The 27,146-nt window shown below is 42.8% G+C and overlaps 1 protein-coding gene across 1 annotated transcript in view; it reads left to right on the plus strand.

Moving 5' to 3' along the window:
- Wdr81 (WD repeat domain 81) overlaps positions 1-27,146 on the plus strand; it is a 523,698-nt gene that overhangs the window by 410,317 nt on the left and 86,235 nt on the right. Inside the window, exon 29 of the mRNA XM_080282279.1 lies at positions 27,032-27,139. Coding sequence (XP_080138405.1) covers positions 27,032-27,139 — 108 coding nt within the window. The remainder of the gene's footprint in view (positions 1-27,031; positions 27,140-27,146) is intronic.

The raw sequence follows: 27,146 nt of genomic DNA on the forward strand, positions 1-27,146 counted from the left end.
AGAAGAAAGAGAAGTTTTAAAATCATTGAAGGAAGAAGTAAAGGAAAAAAATGATAAGAGGACAGAGGAAGAATGTAATACTTTTTTTTGGAGAGTATTCGATATGAAAGTAAGGAAATGGTATTTAAGGAAATAGAAGTGAAGGAAACTAAGGGGGATGGCTGTGAAAGATCAAAAGTTGAAGAAGTGATACTGACGGAGAGTAGGAGAGAAGATGGTATAAAAAACATCAAAAATAATTTGAAGGTGATATATACTAATGTTCATGGTTTAATATCAGCAAGGCTTGAAATTAACGATTTCTTGAGAGAACATGAACCTGATGTCATGTGCTTTGTAGAGACCAAATTACGAGAAGATATTGATGTTCATTTGGGAGATGGTAAATACAAACTGTGGAGAAAAGACAGAAAAGAAAAAACGGGAGGAGGAGTGATGATAGCAGTGAAGAACAACATAAATGTAGATACCGTGGAAATGGGAGAAGGCAGGGCTGAAGTGATATATATATGAAATTAGAAACTGGAGAGAATGTTAAGAGAGATGTGGCGGTAGTGTATGTTCCCCCTAAGACGAGAACATGGAATAATGACGAATACCAAGAGATGCTGTCAGATATGGCTACCTGTTTACAAAAAATAATTGAGAAAAGCAACAATATAATTTTGGTGGGTGACTAACTGTAAAGAGGTGAACTGGGAGGAATGGTACTCGGGAGGCACGAGGATTCGTAGGGCACTGTGTTATTAAATATAATAATGAATAATGTGATGATGCAATGGGTCAAAGAAGAGACACGGTTTCGAGGTGAGGACACACCACCAAGGTTAGATTTACTGTTTACCAAAGAACCTGATGTAATAGAATCATTGAAATATCTCTGTCCTTTAGGAAAAAGTGATCATGTGGTCATTGAGTTCCAGATGATGATAGGGAACGTCGAGCCAAGAGACGAGCTTCATAGACAGGGAAGATACAACTTTGGGAAAGCAAATTTTACAGGATTCAGAAACTTTTTTGAAAATGCAGATTGGAGAAAATTCAGAGAAACGAGAGATACAGAGGAAGTGGGATATTTTTCTAGACCTCTATAATTTGGGAGTGGAAAAATTTGTACCAAGAGTAAGAGGGAAAGAAAACAGGAAAAAGGAGTGGTTTAATAGAAAGTGTACGATAGCAAAAAAAGAGAGAGATAAGGTGTGGAACAATTGAAAAAAGAGAGGTAACAACAGAAAAAAGGAAGAATATAAAAGAATTAGAAATGAATAAACAAGAATACGTAGAGAAGAAGAAAGGAATTTTGAAAAAGATATAATAGACAAATGCAAGGATGACCCCAAACTGTTTTATAGATTTGTTAATGGCAAACTGAAACAAAAGGAAGGAATCACCAGACTGAAAGTAAAAGAAGAGGTCTATAAAGATGCAGCAATGCAACCTGAAATAATGAACAAATGTTTCCAATCGGGTTTCACTAAAGAAAAAGAATTTGTGGAAGGGGAGGGAGTGATTAGAAATGTACCAGTGATAAAAGATATAAAAGTGGAGGTACAGGAAGTGTATAAATTACTGGAAACTCAAGATGTAAGGAAAGCCCCAGGACCTGATGGAATTTCTAATTGGGTACTGAAGGAATGCAGAGAACAACTGGCGGTTAAAATTCACAGTTTAATCGTGTGTTCTCTGGAAGAGGGGAAAGTGCCAGAAGAATGGAAGAGGGCAAATGTGGTACCAATTTATAAGGGAGGAAACAGAGTAGAACCCCTGAATTATAGACCAGTGTCTCTAACCAGCATGGTCACAAAATTGTGTGAGAGAATCATGAGAGACAGATGGATAAAATATCTGGAAGAGATGAATATTTTGGCTGAATCTCAGTTTGGATTCAGAAGTGGAAGGTCATGTGTTTCTAACTTGTTGAGCTTTTACTCAAGAGCGATTGACGTGGTACAGGAGAGAGATGGTTGGGTGGATTGTGTGTACTTAGACTTAGAGAAGGCCTTGGACAAGGTACCTCATAAGAGACTAATGTGGAAACTAGAATATATAGGAGGACTGAAGGGGAAACTTCTGGAATGGATGAGAGACTTTTTGAGAGACAGATAAATGAGGACAGTAATAAAGGATAGGATGTCTGGATGGATGAAAGTAACAAGTGGAGTCCCACAGGGCTCGGTGTTGGCGCCAGTAATGTTCCTGATTTACGTAAATGATATGGTAGATGGAGTGAACAGTTATGCAAGTCTGTTTGCTGATGATGTAAAGATCTTGAGGAAGGTAGAGGTTGAGGAGGATTGTAAAATGCTGCAGGAGGATTTGGATAGGATACATGATTGGAGCCGGACGTGGGAAATGAAATTTAATGTAAAGAAATGTAAAATATTGGAAATGGGTAAAAGTACCATGAGGACATCACTGAATTATTTGTTGGGTAATGAATTAATCACAAAAATGAGAGAAGAGAAAGATTTGGGAATGCCGGTCCAAGATAGTTTGTCACCAGAAAAGCACATTAACAAGATAGTTGGAGAGACTTATAAACTCTTGACTAACATAAGAGTAGCATTTCATTATATGGTTGAGGAGATGATGAAAAAATTGATAGTGGCCATGATCCGCCCCAGGTTAGAATATGCAGAAAAGAAAGATATAAACAAGATTGAGAGAATTCAAAGAACAGCAACCAAGATGGTCCCCAGTTTGGCAGACCTGTCATACAGAGAGAGGCTGGAAAAGCTGGATTTGCCTTCCTTCGAGGAAAGGAGAAAGAGGTGAGACATGATTGCAGTGTTCAGAACCATGGTGGGAGTAGATAAAATTGACAAAGAAGATCTGTGTGTATGGGATAAGAGAGGAACAAGAGGACACGGAATGAAATTGAAAAAGTCAAGCTGCTTGAAGGATATCAAGAAATATAGCTTTCCTTACAAAAGTATAGACTTATGGAATAGCCTGGACAAAGAGATCGTCCAGTCTAAAAACTTAAACGAGTTTAAAGCTAAATTTGACATTGAGAAGCAGCGACGGAAACCCACGAGCATAGCACATTCCATGTATATCACAGTTAGGTATATTTGGTAAATACATAAATATCTGAAACGACTTAGATGAAGAGGTGGTGCATGAGAAAAACATTCATGTGTGTAAAGGTAGACTTGATAAATGTGGATTTGGAGACAGGACAACACGAGCATTATTCAGTTCCTGTATACTACAAATAAGTAAATACAAATAGGTAAATACACACACACACACACACACATGTATGTGCCCTGGAAGTGGGTAGACATTTTTATATTTTATTTATTTCTCTCATATTAATATTATTTATTTGAATACTATAATTTTATGTTTTAATTATGAAAAATTTGTGGATAACCGAAATCGCATGAAAAAAATTTGCATGAAGTAAAAGATTAATGAGGATTTGTGTGCCCAGTGGTAAGGCCAGTGCCAGTGTAGGCCCCAGAGCTATGGTTGGTGCAGGTATGAATCCCAGTGCTAAGATTGGTGCAGGTATGGGCCGGATTCCTCTCCCCCTAACCTGTTCCTGTCTGACACAGAGGCTAACCACTAGTGCCTGTAAGCACAAGCTGTCCCTCAGCCTCGGGGGGGACAACTTGAACCAACACAGGAAGGAATGAAGGTGGGTCTTCATTTATGGTTCAGTCTTGGTTAGGTGACTTTGGGAAGTTGAGTTGACGTAACCCCCGTTTTATAATGGGTTTCAATGTATCGATTTACGATAAAATCGGTATACAATAAGGTATGACCTGACGTAACCCTAACGTAAAACGAGTAATGACTATATATACAGATATATATATATATATATATATACAGTGCACTCACATAACTCACGGACTACTAACTCACGAATTATCTAACTCACGGTGTCCTTATCTAAGTCACCATCATTACCAAACTCACGGAAAATGCTCTAACTCGCATTTTTCCACTAGAAAATGGCTTATTTCTGAGGAGATGTTTAACTCATTGTATTGTAGTGCAACTCGCCACTGGAAGCCAGTCATATTTAAGCACACAGTCCTTGTGATTGTGCAGCCAATCAAAACAATGCTTTCTCCACCCACGCCACCTATGCCTAGTGGCCAGTACTGCTACTAGGCCTACCAAGCAGAATTTTTAGTCTACATATGTACACCTACCTGTGAGCTTCTTCCCTGCCATTTTGAGAGGCAGGCAGATATGGATAATGATCCATGCGTGAAAGTGTTAAGTGAAATGCTTGCATTTGTGGATATGGCCAAAGAAAAGATCAAAGCACATGATAGAAATGAAACAAGGTGTAATGAAATTGTTTAAAATCTTGATTAAGCTGTTGCCTGTTATAGGAAAATCTGGTAAAATTATCGTTTCAACCCCTAAAATACCGAAAATTCTAAGACATTTTTTTTGTTTGGCATTTTTGTTGCAAGTTATTTTTATTTAACTCGTGAAGATAATCTAACCTAACCTAACCTAACACTCAGGAGTAAAATAAAAATAATTTGCAAAGAAAATATTGTAGATGAAAAGTGTCTTGGAATTTTCTAAAACACCGAAAAAATGGGAAAAAACTCGTAATTCTGTTAGGGGTTGAAACGATAATAGAACCGAAAATACATGACAGCTGTTTCAATCAGTGCCACCAGCAGTTGATCACATGCTACTTAGTCCGCCAACAACAGCCTGAGCCACAGCCTGGCCCTTGTTAGGCAGATGATGACAATGGCAACACAGCTTCTGTTATCTCTGCAACTGATTTTGAGGGCTTCCTCAGTGAGGTTGCTAAAGAAGAAGCATTAATGCAGCAGCAGCAGCATGAGGCACTGTAGGCTAGTGTGCCAAAACCACTACCCATCTCTAATCGAATTAAACGTTGTCATCAGTAGGATTAAGGTAAATGTTTTCAGTATTGTTTATTATCATACAAGGATATGTAATGTCCTTTAATATTGTTTAATATCATTATAAGATATGCAGTACATACTTCTGAGACAGGATGTTAGTGTTAAGTGGTGGTAAGAGGGGTTCCAGTAATGTTATACGTGGCTACCCGACACCATGGCAAAATCAGATCTATTTTTCACCATAAGGTGTGTTTTTTTTAACTCATCTTTTTCCAACTCATGGCATGAGTTCAGAAGGAAATTACCGTGAGTTAGGCAAGTGCAGTGTATATATATATATATATATATATACAGCCAAACCCAAATTTATGATACCCCTATATACAATACCTCAGATTAGTGATGAGGGTAAAAATACCACCCTACCACACCTAATGATGGCTGAGCCCCGGTTTAATGATGTGTCCTCCAATGTTTCATCCTGGAGTGATGTACCAAAGTTTGAATCACACTCGTTCCCACGGCCAGCTGAGCCCGCCAGCCTGCCAGGATGTGCAGAAACGCTCACGCAGCCCTCACACTCATTGCTCACCTCTTGCACACCCATATCTTTTCTCACATCAGCCATCTCTAAGTCACCTGCTGTCATTACCCCACTTCACCAGGCTTCCCCTTCCCTCTAACCTTCCTCCAGAGATGGGGTTTGAGAGCTTTGAGGAGGATGAGTGAGTGCTAGGGAGCACCACATGTCCCTGAGTCTCGGTGGTGTTAGTAAGGATGACGACCAGGACCAGACATGGACTTACAAGGTGTTTGATATTTTCTGACCTATTCCTTGTGATTTTCAGATTTTATTTGTTGGTTTTAGTGAGTTATTTACAGGTGTTAGTCTTAGGTTAGTGCATGATATTTACAGAAGAAATATGTGCAGCATGTGATGTAGTGTATGGGAGGAAGAGAAGATGGAGGGGGGTGCAAGGAACAGTGTGGTGGAATGAAGAGGTGAGACAGGCTGTGGCACAAAAGAAGAAAGCATACAATGAATGGATGAGAAATAGGGGCGTGGAAGAAGTTGAGAGGCAGAAGAGAGAGTTATATGTAGAAAGAAAGAGAGAGGTGAAAATATTAGTAGGAGAGAGTAAGAAGAGAGTGGATGAGGAATTTGGAAGGAATTTGAGTGTAAAGTGGAGGGACTGTAAGAAAATGTTCTGGAAAGAGGTGAAGAGAGTAAGACAGGGTGGAAGTGAGGTTAGCAGGGGAGTTGAAGATAAAAATGGTAGATTACTAGTGGAGAAGGGAGAAAAAGTAAGCAGATGGAGAGAATGCTTTAAGGAATTGTTGAACATAGAGGATGGAAGTAATGCGAGTATAAGTGGCTGGGGAATGGCTGGGAGAAGGAGGGAGGTGAGAAGACAGGAAGAAATCAGTAGGATAGAAGTTGTGGAAGCAATGAAGAAAGTTAAATTGGGGAAAGCCCCAGGAATTGATGGAGTGCGTGGTGAAATGCAGAAGCATGGGAGAGAGATAGTAGTAGAATGGATGTGGAAGATATGTAGATTGGCCTGGGAGGAAGGTAGAGCCCCGGAAGATTGGAAGTCAGGTATAATTATTCCCTTGTACAAAGGAAAAGGGGAAAAAGAAGTGTGTGGTAATCATAGGGGCGTTTGTCTTCTTAGTATAATAGGAAAAGTGTATGGTAGGATACTTATTGACAGAGTTAGAGAAAGAATGGAGGAATTAGTTGGAGAAGAACAGGGAGGTTTTAGGAAGGGAAGAGGTTGTGTAGATCAGATATTCATTCTTAGATCTTTAATGGAAAAGTTTCTAGAGGAGGGAAAGAAGTTGTATGCGGCTTTCATGGATTTAGAGAAAGCATATGACAGGGTGGGTAGACAAGGATTGTGGAAAGTATTAAGAATATATGGAGTAGATGGAAAGTTGTTGAATGCTGTGAAGAGTATGTATGATGGTGCTAAGGCTGCAGTGCATGTGGATGGTGAACTAAGTGAATTTTTCTCTTTGAAGGTTGGGTTGAAACAGGGATGTGTCATGTCTCCATGGTTGTTCAATCTGTACATGGATGGGGTAATAAAAGAGGTACAAGGTGGAGTAGTGGATGTTGGAGTGGCCCTGGTGAGAGAGGGGAGTGTTTGGAAACTCCCTATACTGTTGTTTGCAGATGATACTGTGTTGTTGAGTGAAGACAAAAGGGAGCTGCAAGGCTTGGTGGATGAGTTTGGGAGAGTATGTAAGAAATGGAATCTAAAGGTGAATGTAGGGAAGAGTAAAGTGATGGTCTTTGAGAGAGGTGAAGTCAGTGAATGTACAGCGAGGTGGGAAAATGTGAGTACGTTTAAATACTTGGGTAGTGTGATGAGTAAGGATGGAGGTTTGGAGGGTGAAGTGCTTGAAAGGGTACAGCAGGGAAGAAAGGTTGCTGGTTCCTTGAAAGCAGTGATAAGAAACAGGGAAGTGAGCATGGAAGTGAAAAAGTTACTACATGAAGGTATTGTGATACCAACTCTAATGTATGGAAGTGAAGCATGGACATTGTTGGAAGGACACAAGTCAAGAGTGAGAGCAGTGGAAATGAGTTATTTAAGAGGAGCCTGTGGAGTCACATGGAGAGACAGGCTGACGAATGAGGATATAAAGGAGCATTGTGGTGTGGATGTGGATGTGATAGGAAGCGTTATAAGGAACACACTGAGGTGGTTTGGCCATGTGGAGAGGATGGAGGGTGAAAGACTGACGAAGAAAGTGTATATGAGTGAGGTGGAGGGGGGAAGAGGGAGGGGGAGGCCGAGGATGAGATGGAGGGATGGGGTGGAGAGGTATATGAGAGAGGGGGGTGTGAGTTGGGAGCAGGGCAGTGAAATGGCAGGGGACAGGGCGACGTGGAGGCGATTTGTTTGTGGCCACCCCAAACGGGATTGGGGCTTCTGGCAATAGATAGATAGTCTTAGGTTAGCTTCTTTTACAGCTGTTAGGCCATTTAGATTGGTTTTATATTTGGTTCGGGAGAAACCCAAGGCACAGAAACGCATCCCCATACTTTACATGTTTAATCGTCCCCGATTTACGTTACCCCGCCTAGTGATGGGTTTTTACTTAACCAGTGGCATCGTTAAACCGGGGTTGCATGTACAGTAATCACTCTAATATCCGGACGCCCAATATCCGAACATCCCCACTAACCGAACCTTATCGTCCTGGGATCAAACATTCCCAAAATGGTCCGAAAATCCAAAAAAATTGGAAAAAAAATCGATTTTTTGCCGTCCGTAATTTGAACTTGCCGCGCGTGCCGCGTGAGAGCATTGTTTTGGTTCGTCATTCCTCCGACGTCCGATAGAGCGCCGCTGCATCCTCCCCACTTCCCGCCTGTCTCTCACCGCGACAAGACCTACGCTCTTCGCCATGGCTGCCCACGTGCTCGCTTTTGTTGTGGTGCCGTACTTGCTGCAAGGCCTCCTGCTGCTCTCTGCCCTACTCTTAGTGTGTGTGATGATGGCCCCGCCTCCTGAGAAAAGGAAGAGAGTGGTGTTGACTCTGGAGAAGAAACGGGAGATATTGGAGAAGGTTGATGCGGGTTGGTCTTCCTCTCGCATTCTCCGCGAGTTCAACCTGGCCCGGTCGACTTTGTTCGATATCAAGCGTTCCCGAGACAAGCTCATGCAGTACACGGCTGACTTCTCGTCGAGAAGCAAACGCAACGTGGAGAGGAAGGTTATGTTTACCCCCAAGTTTGCAGAGATCGACCGCTCCACGTTGATTTGGTATCGACAGCAACGTGCAGCTGGTGTGATGGTACGTGGAACGGAGCTGAAGGCTGCTGCTGAGAAGTTTGCAAGGCTTCACGACGCCCTAGACTTCAAGGCATCCGAGGGTTGGCTCTTCGCGTTCAAGTTGCGACATGGCCTTACTAACCGTAAAGCACATGGCGAAGCATTGGACGCTAACGAGGATGGAGTGGACGAGTTTCGGCACAAGGTGAAAGGCTTGATCGACAGGGAGGGCCTCACTCTCGGTCAAGTCTATAACGCTGACGAAACTGGCCTATTCTATCGCTCGGTGCCAACGAACACTCTCGCCGATGAGACGGAGAAGCGTGTACCTGGCCGCAAGCTTTCTAAGGAACGGATATCTGCTTTGTGTTGTGCCAATGCTAACGGCATGCACCGGCTTAAGCCCGTTATTGTTGGCCGTGCAAAGCAGCCTCGGTGCCTTCGTGGGGTGATGGATGTCCTTCCTGTCGTATGGTACCATTCTTTGAAAGCATGGTTCACAGCTGTGATTTTCAAAGACTGGTTTCACCATCACTTCGTCAAGGAGGTCATACATTACCAGACGAAGACACTGGGAATTCCTCGCGACCAGGTAAAGGCTCTCCTTCTCCTCGACAATGCACCTGTCCACCCATGCGACAAGGACTTGGTTGCTGAGAATGGCCGTATTAGGTGCATGTTTCTGCCACCTAATACGACTGCTCTCATTCAACCAATGGACCAAGGAGTGATCGTGGCAACAAAGCGCCTGTACCGTCGGAAGTTCCTGGACGAGGTGATGGTGGTTCTCGAGGACGAGGACGAGCGCAGGGAAGGACGTGACACTTGAGGCAAGCGGACTTTGGAAAACCTTCGCCGCTACAACATCAAGTCTGCGCTGTACAACTGGGCTAGTGCATGGAAGGAAGTCCCTGTGAAAACTCTTGAAAATGGTTGGTCTCGTCTGCTTCTCGGAACAGATGTGGAGTACGATTTCCTAGGGTTTGACGTGGATGACTTCCATGCACGGCTACGTAAGCACGGCGACGATGTTGATGTGGACGATGTTCGTGAGTGGTTGGACGACGACGAGGGCGATCCTGGGTATCAGACGTCTGATATCGAGATCGCGTCTTCGGTTGCTGGTGTCAGTCCCGAACTTGAAGATTCCGACGACGAAGGCGATGATGATGCAGACTCCGCCCAGCAGGACACTACTCCAGCCATCCCCGAGCTGAGCGCACTCCGGGAACATCTAGAGTTCGTCCTAGACTACCTGGAACACCCGGACTGCGACAGGGAGATGGGGCCCTTGGGACTCGTGGAGGAAGTGCGTGCTTTCCGGCAGCGCATCATCAATCGCCAGAATCGTCGGTCCTTGCGTCAGTCAATGATTGACAGTTTTTTCAGGCCCGTGACCCCCGCTGTGCCAAGCCCTGGTTCCACTCCGTTGCCTCCCCAAGACAGGCCCTCATGCTCCGAGCCACAGCCCAGCACATCAGCTACAGTGGAGTCACCGCTCGACGTGAGTTTGCGGCTGTCTTCAGAGTCTTCTGTAGTCGGTACGCCATCACCACTACCCACCGATGCACCCCTTGGACGCCTGCCAGTGATACTCTCGGGCTCTGACAGTGAATAAACAGCAAGAACTTCTCCACTAGACCACACGGGAATTTTGAGTGTTGTGCAGTGAAAAAAACGGTGTGTTGTGTTAAGGTTTTCAAGTTGGGAGAAAAGACTAAGTAGAAAAGAAATTTAATGTAAGTAACCTTCTTTGTTTTGGCTTTGGAAACTTAAAAAAACTTGGGAAAAGTTAATGTGCAACACTTAAATTTAATGGAACATTATTTGGACTAAAGTGAACACTGTGAAAAGAACGGACTTCTGTGTGTTAGTGACTAAGTTCAGTGCAAGACTTCAGGAAGAGTGTAGTGCAAGTGCTTCAGGAAATCGTTCTTACTGTCAGAGTCCGAGAGGAGGCAGTTATTCATCGAGGTGGCCAGGGACTTGCTGTAAGTAGCCAAAATGTTTCATGTTGTACTATTTCCCATACTATATTTACCAGAATGTTTCATATTGTATTTTTTCCCATACTATACTTACCAGAAAGTGTCATACTGTACTTCTTTCCATACTAAACTTACCTCATGCATGTGCAGTAGGAATGTGTTTTTCAGAGTTCGGTTCGGTTCGGTTAGGTTAGGTTCGGTTAGAGTCCATAAGTACCAGAATGTTTATTAATGTATGAACATACTTCTAAACCCACATTTTATGTGTCTATTGTATTTATTTCAGTCATTTATGTGCCTTATTGGTGTGATTTGGGTGTTAAATAGGTGCTATGCATGTCCGGAGGGAGTTGTATAGGTGTTTCTCTGTGTTAGGGTCCGTAAGTACAAGTCCATAAGCTGGGGCCCAATATCCGGACAAAACCAATATCCGAACCTACCGATGGCTCTATTGATCCGGATATTGGAGGGGTTACTGTATATACAGTATATGTACTGCATATATATTTATATATATATATATATATATATATATATATATATATATACATAATTTTGTTTTGTTTTGTTTTTATAGGCTCCAACATGCTTGCATGCATTGGCCTTGGTGACCTAATGGCAGCTCTCCATGCTGCTCAATCTGTGGCAGCCTCCCTGTTCAGTCCCTTAACCCTGAGGTCACACTTAATGACCTCATCATGCATCTTTCTCGGTCTGTCCCTCACAACCCCACCCCCAGTATTAACACTTCTCACCCTCTGCACCCAATTATTATCCCCATCCTCTCCACATGCCCAAACCATCTCAATCTACCTCTCCTCATCACAACACCAATACACTCCAGTCCCATCCTACCTCTCAACTCTTCCATTGTAAACTCAGCCCCCCCAGGCCTTGCATGCAGGGACGCACTGCATATCCACCTAATCATTATCATTTCTATACATTTGAGCCTTCGAATATCCTCTTCCTTTGCTGCCCAGGTCTCATTACCATACAGCATCACACTCCTAACACATGCTGCATACAAAGACCCCTTAGCATGTAGGGAGGGTCCTCTCAGCGTCAGGAGAGGCAACAGCTCCCTGAACTTCTTCCAGCCCCTTCTCACCTTAGCCACAGAGCTAGTTCCAGCCCCACCTCCAGCACATAACATGTCTCCCAAATAACAAAACTCCTCCACACACTCATGAGACTCACCAGCAAGTTCAATCCTTTCATGCCTGACATCTCCACCTGCTCTCCCTGACACGCCGCACACATAAAATCAGCATTTTCTTGCAGTCTACCTCTAAGACCACTACATCTCTTGTGCACCCAATTTTCTCAAACACTGCACAAGATGGAGTTACTTCCCATGCCCTTGTGGCAGATTGCACATTGCTGCTCTCCCTCTTCTTTGGCTGTACCACCACCAACCCGAGATATCATCACTTTTGTTTTATCAACATTTACCCTTAAGCCTTTGTGCCCCATATCATCTCTCCATTTCCTAAATCTTTCCTCTGCCTCCCTTTCATTCTCTGCAATCAATACCAAATCATCAGCATGCAACATTTCCCACGGGAGTCCATTTCTGAAGTCTTGTGAGAAGACTTCAAGTACCATGATAAACAACAAGGGACTCAAAACTGACCTCTGATGCATACCAACATTCACAGAAAACTCATCACTCAAATCTCCATTCACTCTTAGCTGGGTAAGAACACCCACATACATGGCCTTAACCACCCTAACCAGCCACTCCTCCAACCCAGGCTTTCTCATTGCCTACTTCACCACATCTCTAGGGACTCTGTCAGAAGCCATTTCCAGATCAACAAAAACAAAATACAGATCCCTTTTCTTTCCAATATATTTTTCCTGAAGCTATCAAACAATGAATGTGACATCATTGGTTCCCCTGCCTGGCATAAACCCAAACTGCATCTCATCAATATTCACTTTTTCTCTAATCATACATTCAGGAACTCTTTCCATTACCTTCATTATCTGATGTAAAAGCTTTATACCTCTATAATTTCCTCTTTCCAGGGCATCACCCTTCCCTTTGTGCACATTTACAATTACACTCTTTAGCCAGTCATCAGGGACAACACACTCATATATAATCATATTTATCAGGTCAGTGACTAACCTTTCCCCTGTATCTCCTGAGGCCTTCAACATTTCGGCAGTCAACCCCAACACACCTGCTGCCTTCCCCACCTGCATCCTGCCTATTGCCTCACTCACAGTAGCAGCATCAGTCAAAGGCCAAGGGCCAAACACTGGATCTGCTGACTTCAAACCTTCCCTGTCCCAGTCAAACTCCTCATTCAACAACCGGCTTTAATGCTTTTTCCATGCATCATTAATATCCCCACTGTTCACCACTACCCTTCCTTCATCATTCTTCACACATTGCTCACATATGATATATACAGGTATATATATATATATATATATATATATATATATATGTATTGATAGATAGATAGATAGATAGATAGATAGATCCACTCACTCGATGTAGTGCTGCTATCAGGTGTCTGCCTTTTCCTCCATCCTTCTTTCCTTCCATCCTCTTCTGTCTTTCTTTCCTTCATATTGCTTGTCCTTCTGCCTACGGGTGACTTTACACTCCCTCTTCTCTCTTTCTTTTCTTCATTGTTTCCTCCTCCTTCTGCCTGTGGGTGACTCTACACTGAGTGACAAGCCAAATGGTTTCCTGAACACCGGGAAAGCATTTACTATGTTGGGTGGTAAACATATAACCAAATTTTGGCGCCTGGTAATTTAGTGGGTAATTATTGCGCTCCAGTCGGATTGAGCCGGTGAAGGTTTATATCCAAGGGGTGGTTGGGGTCGATTGCTCACATAATGCCACACAGGGTTGAGTGAGGCTGGTCACTCTCATCTTAAATGTCAGGACCAACTGCCTAGCCCCGAGCTCCTCATGGGGCAATGTAGGATTGGATGATAGATGGATAGAGAGAGAGGGAGAGAGGTCCCAAAGATACAAGCAGTTAGGTTTTATTTGGCATAGTCGTATAATGAATTCTCATATACAGAAACACGTAACTTATGGGAAAGTATTGGTTGGGTTCAAGGACCCCATCAAGGGCAAGTTTGCAAGTTAAAATATATGATACCTAACGCAATAAACGTATCTATATTGCTGAACTGTAGAGAAAACAACCTGAAAGAGCAAATGGTATGCAAATAACATGATTGCATTGTGGCATTGTTGTGGATATGATAGGAAGCATTAGGAGAAACACATTGAGGTGGTTTGGCCATGTGGAGAGGATGAAGAGTGAGAGACTGTTGAGGAGGGTGTATGTGAGTGAGGTGGAGGGAGGGAGGCTTAGAATAGATGGAGGGATGGAGTGGAGAAGTATATGAGAGAGGGGGGTGTGAGCTGGGAGCATGGCAGTGAAATGGCAGGGAACAGGGTGACATGGAGGCATTTTGTTTGTGGCATCTGGCAATAGATAGATAGATAGATAGATAGACATTAATTAAACATATAAAACATGCATAACACTCATCTATAGGTGGTAATGTGTTGGAGGTGGAAAGCCTGCGGTCTCTTGCTGAGCAGCATTGCCAGATTCCCAAATCCATACTATCGTACTGAACACGTTAAAATTATCGCTTTTTTATCAATATTATCACTTTTATAAACAAAGGCATTTCTTCACATAAATCAGTAATTACTGTGGAATAATATATTTATATGTGGATTGATTAATTAACATTACTGAATTTGTTTAACTGTTAAGTATCTACCAGATTATAATATTGGCTATCATAAGAGTTACTAAATCCTACTGTTCTACTAGTTTTACAGTAGACTTGTTAATTTTACAATCCCTGATTTATTTTTCAGTTATGAAATTATGAAAGTTATCACATTACTCGTATCACATGCATGCTATCGCATATCACAAAGTGTGCCAAAATATATTTAACGATAATTATTGCAAATCTGGCAGCGTTGCAGCAGAGCATTCAGGCCAATTCTCTCCGAGGTTGAGAGAAAACAGCGGTGACTGCGTTTGCTGGGATGACTGAGTTAGAATCGTCCCACCTTGCCCCAGATTGAATGTCGTATCATTGGATTTTCGAGATCATATAACGAAAATAATCACTAGTTTACCCAGGTTGTATCATGGGTTTCTTGTATATCAAGTGGTCGTATGACGGGACCTACCTGTATACAGTAATCCCTGTAATATCCGGATGCCTCGTACCCGGACACCCCAATGTCTGGACATTTCGGGCCCAGGCTTTAAAAAAAAAAAAAAATCTGATATTTTTTTCACCTGTATTTTGAACATAGCACGCGGCACTGACCATCTGTGTTTTGCTACGTACTTCCACTGACGTCTGCCAGGGTGACGCTGCTTCCTCCACATTTCCCGCTTACCCGTCATCGTGAGTGCACGCTCGTCACTATGGCTGCCCACATGCTCGCTTTTGTGGTAGTGTCCTACCTCCTGCAGGCCCTGTTGTTCCTCTGCTTCCTCTTACTCATGTGTAATGATGGTCCCGCCGCCTGAGAAGAGGGAACGAATGGTTCTGACTCTGGAGAAGAAGAGGGATATTTTGGAGAAGGTGGACGCGGGATGGTTGATGGCTTATATCCTCCGAGAATTCAACCTGGCCCGCTCTGACTTGTTTGATATCAAGAAATCCCAGGACAAACTCACCCAGTACACAGCTGACTTCGCATCGAAGACCAAACACAATGTGCAGAGGAAGGTGATGTACCCTCCCAGGTTTGCAGAAATCGACCGCTTCACGTTAATTTGGTATCAACAGCAATGTGCTGCTGGTGTGCTGATGCATGGTACGGAGTTGAATGCTGCCACCGAGAAGTACGCCGGGCTACACAACACCCCAGACTTAAAGGCATCTGAGTGTTGGCTCTTCGCTTTCAAGTTACGCCATGGACTTACCAACCATAAGGCCCATGACAAAGCTCTGGATGCCAACGAGGAGGGAATAGAGGAGTTTTGACAGAAGGTGAAGGGCTTGATTGACAGGGAGGGCCTCACTCTCGGTCAAGTCTACAACGCAGACGAAACTGGTCTATTCTATCGCTCGCAGCCAATGAACTCACAAGCAGAGGAGACTGAGAAGCTTGTACCTGGCTGCAAGCTTTGCAAACAATGGATATCCGTTATGTTTTGTGCCAATGCTAACAGCATGCACCAGCTCAAGCTCGTTATTGTTGGCTGTGCAAAGCAGCCTCGGTGCCTTCGTGGGGTGATGGGTGTCCTTCCTGTTGTGTGGTACCATTCAGTCAAGGCTTGGTTCACAGCCAAAATCTTCAAAGACTGGTTTCACCAGCACTTCGTCAAGGAAATCATCCATTACCAGATGAACACACTGGGAATCCCTCGCCACCAGTTAACCTCTAAAAGACGGGCATCATAATGTTTTGACACACGCTCAGGACGGGTATAATCGGCGTGTGCGATATGGTGGGGGATTTGTGGGGGGAGGTGTGGAGGGGTGTGGGGGTTGTGGGATGGTGTGGGAATGGGGCCTGGGTGCTTGGGGGAGGGTGGTGGGTGGGGGTGGTAGGTGGGGGGTTGGGAGGGGGGTGTGGGGAATAGAGTGGGGGTTTGGGGGTATGGGGGTGGGGGATGGAGGAGGGTAGGGGGTTGGGGTGGTTGGAATAGGGGGAGGGTAGTAGGGGGTGGGGGATAGGGGGGTGGTGTAAGTTGGGAGGTGGTGGGTGGTGGGGAAGCTGTTGGGGGATTGCAGATTGTTGGGGGCATGGGATATGGGGGTTGGGGTGGGGAAGGTAGGGGTTATGAGAGGGTGGGGGTTAAGGATGGTAGGGGACTGTGGAGGGTATTGGGGGGATTTGGGGGGCAGTGGAGGTTGGGGGTTGGGATGGTGGGGGGTGGTGGAGGGAGGGCAGGGGGTTGGGGTGGGGGGTGAGGATGGAGGTGGGTGGTGTGTGGGCATGGTGGTAGGGTTTGGGGGGATGGGGAGGGCGTGACCGCATATGCGGACACCCGTCTTTGTGGCCCTAGTACCCTTGGACAGCATATGTGGACACCCATGTTTTAGGGGTTAAAGGCTCTCCTTCTCTTGGACAGTGCACCTGCACATCCGTCCGACAAGGAGTTAGTGGCTGCGAATGGCCACATTAACCCTTTGAGATTCAAATGACTATTTCGATCATCATTTCAAATCCAACCTCTGAGATTTGGATGATGCTTTTAATCGTCATTTTAAGAAACTTTTCTAAAATATTCACCATAAATCCCATTTACGCATCATAACAAAGAGGCTCAAGCATGATGTCACGGAATGGTTGCTCTGTGTGTGGCGGTACTGCACAGCTGGTCTGACTCGTGGCTTTGTTTCTTTATAACTTTATTCTTGGTGAATATTTTTCTACAGCAAGGTATAAAATTTTTGTTTTTTGCCTAACTTCAACTCGTCACTTTGACTTTTTATTTTCCTTGTTTTCCTTTTATGAACATACTATGATAAAAGTACAACTGTTCAGCTTCAAAATAACACTGCAACCACCATCCTGACATAAAAAGTGTATTTACACTGACCGATCAAAGAAAAACATCGCGAAGCGAATATGCGGCCGAGACTAAAATAAAATTGTGCATCTCTTTCCTTTTGTTTTACTGCACAATGAAATGCAAAAATTACCATAATCTATATATCATTGTAAAGGTAATTTATTGTATTTTTGCATGGTTTAAACCAAATTTACAAATCTTTACTCATTATATTTTGCCGAATATTTTTCTACGGCAAGGTATAAAATTTTTGCTTTTCGCCTAACTTCAGCTCATCATTTTGACATTTTATTTTCTTTGTTCTCCTTTTTTGAACATACTACAATAAAATACAACTATTCAGCTTTAAAATTACACTAAAACCAACATTCTATCATGAAAAGTGTATTTACACAGAGCAATCAAAGTAAAATATCAGGCCACGAAGATGTGGGTCAGCTTGAGTGGTTGACTCTGGCACAGACATAATCTGCCCAGCCCAGAAACCTGATAGGGTTAAGTGCTTGTTTTTTCCACATAATACGACTGCTCTCATCCAACCAATGAACCAAGGAGTGATTGTGGCAGCAAAGAGGCTGTACCGTCAGAAGTTCCTGGACGAGGTGATGGTTGTTCTCTAGGAAGAAGGCGAGCACAGGGAGGGGTGAGACACACGAGGCCAGCGGATTGTGGAAAACCTTTGCCGCTACAACATCAAGTCAGCCATCTACAACTGGGCCAGCGCATGGAGGGAAGTCTCTGTCAAGACTCTGGAAAGTGGTTAGTCCCGTATGTTTCTCAGAGCCAATGTGGTGCATGACTTTCTAGGTTTTGACGTGGATGACTTCCATGCACATCTTCATGTGGCTGGCTACTATGTTGATGTGGACGAAGTGCATGAGTGGTTGGATGACACCGAGGGTGATCCTGGGTATCAGATCATGCCTGATATCAAGATCACATCTTCAGTTGCCGGTACACATACCCAGCTTGAAGATTCCGATGAGGACAGAGAGGATGGTGAGGACTCCTCTCAATGCGCCACTACTCCAGCCATCCCCAAGCTGAGCGCACTCCTGGAGCATGTCGAGTTCGTTCCGGACTACCTAGAACACCCGGACTGTGACAGGGAGATGGGGCCCCTGGGACTTATGGAGGAAGTGTGCACTTTTAGACAGCGCATCATCACTTGCCAGAATCGTTTTTCCTTATGTCAATCAACCATTGACAGTTTCTTCAGGCCCATGATCCCTGCCGTGCCCAGCCCTGGCTCCATGCCACTGCCTCCTCAAGACCGGCCTTCCACCTCTGAGCCACAGCCCAGCACATCGACCATGGTGGAGTTGCCACTGGATGTGAGTTTGCGGCTATCTTCAGAGTCATCTGCAGTGGGTAGTCCATCACCACGTCCCAGTGACTCGCCCCTTGGCCACATGCAACACATACTCTCGGACACTGACAGTGAATAAACAGCAAAAACTCGCCACTAGACCACATGGGAATTTACGGTGTTGTGCAGTGTAAAGAACAGAATGTGTATTATTAAAAAATTAGAATTCAGAGTGCAAAGGATTAAGTGCAGAGTGCTACTGTACAGTGGAGAGTTTCAAGTGCAAGAGCAAATAAGAAAAGAATGTGCAGTGTTAAGAAATTAGAATTCAGAGTGCAGAGGCTTAAGTGCAGAGTGCAACACTGGTGAGTTTCAAGTGCAGCACAAATGAGAAAAGAATGTGTAGTGTTAAGAAATGAGAATTCAGAGTGCAAAGGATTAAGTGCAATGCAACACTGGATTACTGTAGGTGCTTCAGGTGCACCTTCTTACTGTCAGAGTCTGAGAGGAGGTGGGTTATTCATCGCAGTGGCCATGGACATGTTGTAAGTATCCTGGTTACTGCCAAGTATTTTCCATACTCACCTCTAAATCCTCATTCTGTGGTTCCTTTTCATTTATTTCATGCTGTTTGTCCCTTATTTGTGTGAATAGGGTCTTAAATAGGTATATGTATGTCCAGTAGGGAGTTATGTAGGTTGTTTTCTGAGGTAGGGTGGGTTAGGGTCCATAAGCACCTGTCAAGGAGGCATTTTCCAAATTTCTGGACAAGCCCAGTTTCCTGACATGCTTTTGGCTCTATTACATCGGATATTGGAGGGATTACTGTATACAGTATTTCCTCATATTTTGACGCATTTTACTTCGACGCCTTGTTTTTCGTGCTAGAAAAAAGTTTCTGAGTTTTTTTGCACTGCTAGTTTCCCCACACTTCAACGCTCCCAGCCGGCAGCCGTCACTCAGCAGACGATGCGTACAGATGGCCAGTCTGGGCATTGTCCATTTTTCTATGCAACGGTTTTCCATGAACTTTATACAGCTGGTCCAGTGGGGCAATAGACACACGTGAGTTTTTTATTGTTTGTGATCGTAACGTACGATTTTCAGCCGTGTTGTTAATACACAGCAGGTCCTTCGGGGCAGTAGACACACGTGAGTTTGTTATTGTTTGTGATCGTCATGTACGATCTTCAGCCGTGTTGTGAATACACAGCAGGTCCAGTCGGGCAGTAGACACATGTGAGTTTGTTATTATTTATGATCGTAACATACAATCTTCAGCCATGTCGTGCTACTATTTCTTAATGAAGAATCGTTACATGTTTCTCGTAACACTATTTATTTTTGTTTTGATGGACAGATACATGAAATGAATGTAAAATAAAGCTTATCGATATTTAAGGAAGGAAAGAATAATAACCATCTCAATACAGAGATGGTAGACTCAGCCCACCAATTTTTTATTCTATTTGACTATATTACAGTCTCTCTTCCTTGTAGTGGTGAGTAAAGTAATGTTGTTATAATTTCTCCATTCCTTTTAGTGACAAAGAGGGCATATAAAATGACTGGGGTTTAGTTGACCTACTTTGATGTCGAAAATTGAATAATGTGGTGAAAAGTGGCAGTTTTTCCTTGGTTAGTGACATCAGGAACCAGCCCATCCACCCTCAACACACCTTCACTTGCCACTCAAGCCAGTCTTTACTTTTTTTCTGGTAAGGATTTTTGGTGTTGCAGCTCTTTATACTGTAACAGTTTTAATGTCTTTTCAGGTACATATTTTTTGTGTTATGCAGTTTTAGCACTAGTAAACACTCTTCATTTAATTTTGGGTAGGGCCTGTTAGGTGTTATAGTACTTTCTGATAAGGTAGGTACATACATGTCCCACCGGAATGCTCCTCTATTTTTCTCGTTGATTCTTAACTTCACACTTTGACGTTTCACGTTTCGTGAGGTTTTGGCAGAACATCCAGCCTGCGAAAAATGAGCAAATACTGTTTATATATAGTGTGTGTGTGTGTATATATATATATATATATATAATATACAGGGTGATTTACAAGTTTTTCCGGAAACTCTGAGAAATGCAAGTTTATGCAATTCTAAGCATAAAATACTCTGAAAGTATAGGTGTTTAATGTAATGGTTTATAAGTGGGGAAATTTTCAGATCTGACAGACATGTCAGTGGGAGACGGCCAGGCTGGCGGCAACCATGCTGTGTTGCCAAGTTACTCAGTTTTCTTTTAAGTTTTACACGTTGTTCGCATTCTGAATTAAACTGTTCTTTCATGAGTCATCAGGTATCACAGTGTGTATGTGGACCAGCCGAGTGACGATGAGAGGCAGTGGCGAGGCACTGAGGTACTGTACACCCACCACACCAGCCAAACCGCCACACACAACTGTTATTGTACAGCAAATTTTCTCTGGTTTTGACTTTTTTTCCACACCATCCATGAGGTAAAAGTCTAGGCATATTCTTTTTATATAGGTTTCCCCAGGAGGCCTAATTCTCTCTGAAAGTTCTGAGATGTTGATAATGAATGAATACAGTTGAACAAACTTACAAAATTAATGAAGTTCAAAGTGACCGCCATCAGCTGCTGTGCACATCCTTGCACGATCCAACAGACTGCATAGCCTTCCTCAGAACTGCTGGGTTGTTCCTAATAATCTTTGCTGTTTCCTTGATTTGATGGAGGAGTTCTTCTCTGCTGTTTATCTTTTTCTTGTATGCCAGTGACTTCATGTGTTCCCAGAGGTGAAAGTCCAGTGGTGTTAAATCTGGGGATCTTGAGGGCCATGGGTGAGGTCCACCATGGCCTATCCATCGATCTGGGAATTCTTGATTGCGGTATTCAGTCACTTGTCTGCTGTAATGTGGAGGTGCCCCATCTTGTTGAAAAATGATACGTCGCCGTGTCTTCAGAGGCACATCTTAAAATAACAAGGGAAGTTCATTTCTGAGAAGATTAACGTAGACATCTCCTGTAAGCTTCCCTTCAAAGATATGAGGTCCAGTCAGCTGGTTGTCAATCATACCGCACCACACATTAACTGAAAATCGGTGTTGAAAGTTTGGTTCAACTGTTTCCTTGGGATTTTCTTTCGACCACCAATGTGCATTACGAGTATTATGTGATCCACTGCGGGTAAGTATGGCTTCAGCAGTGTATAAAATGTACTTGCACAGCTGAGGATGATCTAGCCAAGTACGGAAATCCAGCCGTTGAGCAGAATCCCCAGGTTGTAGATGCTGAACTTGTATGTGATATGGGTGCAGACCTTCTCGCTTTAATGTTCTCCATACCTTCGCGTGTGGAACACTGAGATGGGATGAAATTCTTCTTGTACTGATGCTAGGGCTGCGATGTGCCATTCCTACGATGCGTCGTACCTCATCTTGCCTCCCCATGTGTTCAGCTGTGGCTCCAGCTCCAGGAAAGCAACCTTTGTCCCGGAGGTGCTGGTAGACATGGTAAAACACTTTTGCATCAGGGCTCCTGTTTGGATATTTCCGTCTGTATTCTCTTGCTGATGCTTCAGCGTTGCCATTGCAGAACCCATAGATAAAAACCATATCTGCATACTTCACATTTGTAAAAGTGAATGGCACTGAAGTGAAATGTGGGTGAAACCATCCCTGGAATAACTAGCCCTTCCACACTTGCCTAGCCCTTGGCAGGAACTGTCACTTTGAGCTCTGAGGTACCTCATCTCGTATCACTGGTATGCCATGTTTACTCCTTCAGTAGTAGATTTATTTGTCACTTTAAAGTGACATACTTTTCTGTGTAGAACAGTTACTTACATGATGATTAATGAAAGAACAGTTTAATTCAGAATGAGAACAACGTGTAAAATTTAAAAGAAAACTGAGTAACTTGGCAACACAGCAAGGCCTTCCAACCCGGCCATCTCCCGCTGACATGTCTGTCATTTTTTAAAATTTCCCCACTTATTAACCATTACACTAAACACCTACACTTACTGAGTACTGTATTTTATGCTTAGAATTGCATAAGCTTGCATTTCTCAGAGTTTCCGGAAAACTCGTGAATCACCTCGTGTGTGTGTGTATATATATATATATATAAAATATACAATATATATATATATATATATATATATATATATATTTTATATTTTATATACTGTATATATTATATACTGTATATATATATATATATATACAGTATATATATATATCAATCAATCAATCAGTCATTTCCTGTAGCACCCTCGGGGATGCATAGGGCCTCGATGAACTCACACCACCACATCCTATCTTGTGCTAACTCCTCAAGATCTCCCCAACACTCATCTCCAGCTTCCCGTCTGATTGTCCTCACCCACGTCTCTTTTGGCCTTCCTCTACCTCTCCTACCAAGTGCCGCCCACCCTGGTGTACCTCGTACTATTCCCTGTCTCCTATACACATGTCCTAGCCACTTCCATCATGAGAACCTAACATATTCATCGACCGGCTGCACTCCCGTTATTTCTCTAATTCTACTACAGTAATCACTCTAATATCCGGACGCCCAATATCCGAACATCCCCACTATCCGGACATAAGAATGTTTCATACTGTACTTTTTTTCCATACTATACTTACCTCATTTCACTCTTTAATGTCCTTTATTGGTGTGAATAGGGTGTTAGGAGCTATGCATGTGCAGTAGGAAGGTGTTTTTCTGAGTTAGGCTAGGTTAGGGTCTATAAGTACCAGTCCAGGAGCCAGTCACCAGAATGTTTATTATTGTGTGAACCTACTTCTAAACCCTCATTTTATGTTTCTTTTGCATTTATTTCAGTCATTTATGTGCCTTATTGGTGTGATTTGGGTCTTAAATAGGTGCTATGCATGTCCAGAGGGAGTTGTATAGGTGTTTCTCTGAGTTAGGGTCCATAAGTACAAGTCCATAAGCTGGGGCCCAATATCCGGACAGAACCAATATCCGGACCTACCTATGGCTCTATTACGTCGGATATTGGAGTGATTACTGTATTTGGTATCCATCCCCACCACTTAACTCCTAATATTCTTCTAAGTGCTTTGTTTTCAAACACCAAGAATTTATTTTCCATAGTCACTCTGCTGTACCAAGACTCGTGTCCATAAATTAAGATACAATAATCCCTCTAATATCCGAACGCCCAATATCCGAACATCCCCACTAACCGGACATAATCCTCCTGGGATCCAATATTCCCAAAATAGGCCAAAAACCGCAAAAAATTCGAAAAAATCTGACTTTTTTTCCCTCCCATAATTTGAAATTCCCGCCTGGCGCCGAACAGCTGTTACACCATGGTCCCTTCACCCCTTCCTTCCTCCCCCTCCCCCCTCCCCTGTCAGGTTGCCATTTGGTATTTTTCATTACCAAGTGTGGGCCAATTTGGTAATGAAAAATTCGTTTGGTAATGAATTAGAATAATGCATTACCAAATGGATTTTTCACATGTATGAGGATACACAGGATGGAGATGGTGGATTGTTTGCTCTCTCTGATTAATCTGCTACCCTACATAGTGTGAAAATAATCAACATGGTGTTAGTTATAAGGAGAGTGATTACATGTATTTCCACTTATATATATAATTAGTGAAGAATATATGCTAGCTTTACGAATTTGGTAATGAAAAGTTATATTTGACAATGAAAGTTGAGGAGATTGGTAATGTGGCTGTTGCGATCTGGCAACTCTGTTACCCCACCAACGTCAACAGTCACAGCTTAACTCCGATGGAGAGCAGATACTCATAACAGTGCAAGCCACAGGTGCTTGTTTTTTGTGAATAAACAGTGAATAAACTGCAATACCTTGCCACTAGAACACACAGGAATTTACAGTGTTGTGCAGTGTTAAGAAATTAGAATTTAGAGTGCAGAGGATTAACTGTGGACTGCAAACTGGCGGTTGAAACCAGTCCAGGAGCAAGGGACTTGTAAGTACCCAGAATGTTTAATATTGTATAAACTCACCTCTAAAACCTTATTTTATGGTTCTTTTGCATTTATTTCAGTCTTTTATGTCCCTTATTGGTGTGATTTGGGTCTTAAATAGGTGCAATGCATGTCCAGAGGGAGTTGTATAGGTGTTTTTCAGAGTTAGGGTCCATAAGTACAAGTCCATAAGCTGGGGCCCAATATCCGGACAGGACCACTATCCGGACCTGCCTATGGCTCTATTACGTCGGATATTGGAGGGATTACTGTACTCCTAACCATTACCTTATAAAGTTTGATTTTTGTATGCACAGAAAAATTGTTATTATTCCAAATATTTTTAAGCATTCCCATTGCCTGATTAGCCTTCTTTAACCTTTCCTCGAATTCAGAGTTCAAAGAACCATCCTTGGCTAAATAAGTACCTAAATATTTAAACCTAAACTTGCTTTACAACCATACCTCCAATTACACATTCCTGCGCATTTTCCATATTCATATTGATTATTTCAGTTTTTCCACAATTAATAACCAAACCCACCTTGCGACCTTCACTCACCAAACAGTCCAACACTCTCTGCATCTCTTCTGGCCCATCACAAATCAAAACTATATCATCTGCATAATCTAAATCCAAAAGTTTCCTGTTCTCTCCTCAAAGTATACCTGCACCGGTTTCTGTTCCAACGCGTTTCATAATGTAATCAATGACCAATATAAATAGTAAAGGCGATAGAACACCACCTTGAATTACTCCGGACCTGACTTCAAACGAATCACTCAGACAACCATCAACCATCACTTTACAAAATGTGTCCTCATGCATGTTCATAATGACCCTCACAAACTCCTCTGGTATTCCATAATGTCTCATGATCTTCCCCATAGTCTCTCTCGAAACACTATCAAAAGCCTTTTCAAAATCAACAAAACAAAGACTTAACGGTACTCGCATTTCATTAACTTGCTGCATCAAATGCCTAACTATAAAGATCTGATCATTGCAACCATGTCCCTTTCTAAAACCAGCCTGTTCATCCCTCAGAATACCCTCAACCACCGACTCCAACCTATTTAACAACACTCTACTGAAAACTTTCAAAGCTATCGGTGACAAAGAGATTCCCCTCCAATTACCACATTCACTCAGGTCTCCCTTCTTCGGAACTTTAACAATTACACCATTCTTCCAAACTGATGGTAGTAACCCCGTAACCCATATCTTATTGAATAGCTTGGTCAAGATCATTATTAATCTATCCCCCTCCACTTTAAACATTTCCGGAAATAAACCATCCTCCCCTGGTACCTTATTATTCTTTAACTGTTTTACTGCTTTCTCCACTTCTGCAAGCCTCAACTCTCCTGTTTCTATATTTAAATCTTCCTGAGCAGACGGTATATCCTCTTCTGGTGGTATTGGTCTATTAAGAACTGTCTCAAAATGCTCTTTCCATCTATTTTTAATATCTCCATCTTTGGTCAATAAATTTCCTTCCCTGTCTCTAACTGGTATTTCCTTGCGTTTACCTGCATTACCACTCAGTTCTCTAATCGATTCATATGCTTTTCTTTGACTCTGTCCATCATTTTTGTTTATTAAGATTTCAGTCTCTGCAACCTTTTCATCCACACATCTTCTTTTATCTCTCCTAGCTAACCTTCTTACTTCTGAATTCAAACTCCAGTACGCAGCTCTTGCTAATTCAATCTCTCGTTCATCAACGCATTGCATCTCACTCCTCAATTTAGCCTCACCTCTCTTTTTTTATCATATCCCACATTTCCTCTGATATCCATTTCTTTCTCCTGATTCTATGTCTCCTTCCAATCGTACATTCAGCAGTCTCATGCAAAACTTTGTTCACATCCTCCCACGTCTCATCTACACTTCTCTCCCCCTCTTCCAATATATATATATATATATAATATACAATATATATATATATACTGTATATATATATATATAAAAACCGACACACACACACACACACACACACACAGTAAAATCTCACTATAATGGACTAATTTGGGCCCAAGCCATTCCAGATAAACGAAATTCCGATAAAAGCAACATCCGGACTTCCCCCTACTAACTGGGACTTTTTCCGATAAATCAGTAATTAGTCCAGATCGCACCAATGGTTTTTAAACCGTTTTCACTACCATTGCACTACTATTTCAGCATTTTTACACTGAGTGACAAGCCAAATGGTTTCCTGTACAACAGAAAACCTTTTGCTACTCTGGGTGGTAACCATATAACCAAATTATGGCGCCTGGTGGTTTAGTGGGTAATTAAGGTGCTTCAATTGGATTGAGCGTATGCAGATTTATATCCAAGGGATGGTTGGGGTTATTGCTCATGTAATGCCACTCAGGGATGCATGAGGCTGGTCACTTTCATCTTAAATGTCAGGACCAAGTTGCCTGGCCCTGGGCTCTTACGCTTCTTGTGGGCAAAACAGGATTAGATGATGATGATGATTAAAACAACCTGAAACTCAAGTGCAAGTCAGGTGAAAGTTAAAATGATTTTGACTGCTAAGTTTTCACAAAAGCACAGTACTGGATGTTTTTTTCCACAGGTGCTGACAGCCATGACTGCACCCTCGACACAGTTGGTTGCAGCCACTACTGATGCTACACTAAAGTTTATTGACCTCCGCACCTGCAGCTACACACATGAGTTTAAGGTATTCA

The sequence above is a fragment of the Coenobita brevimanus genome, chromosome 93 (assembly GCF_032717465.1).
Source record: "Coenobita brevimanus isolate Jiangsu-jjx chromosome 93, ASM3271746v2, whole genome shotgun sequence".
In the NCBI taxonomy this organism is placed as follows: Eukaryota; Metazoa; Arthropoda; class Malacostraca; order Decapoda; family Coenobitidae; genus Coenobita; species Coenobita brevimanus.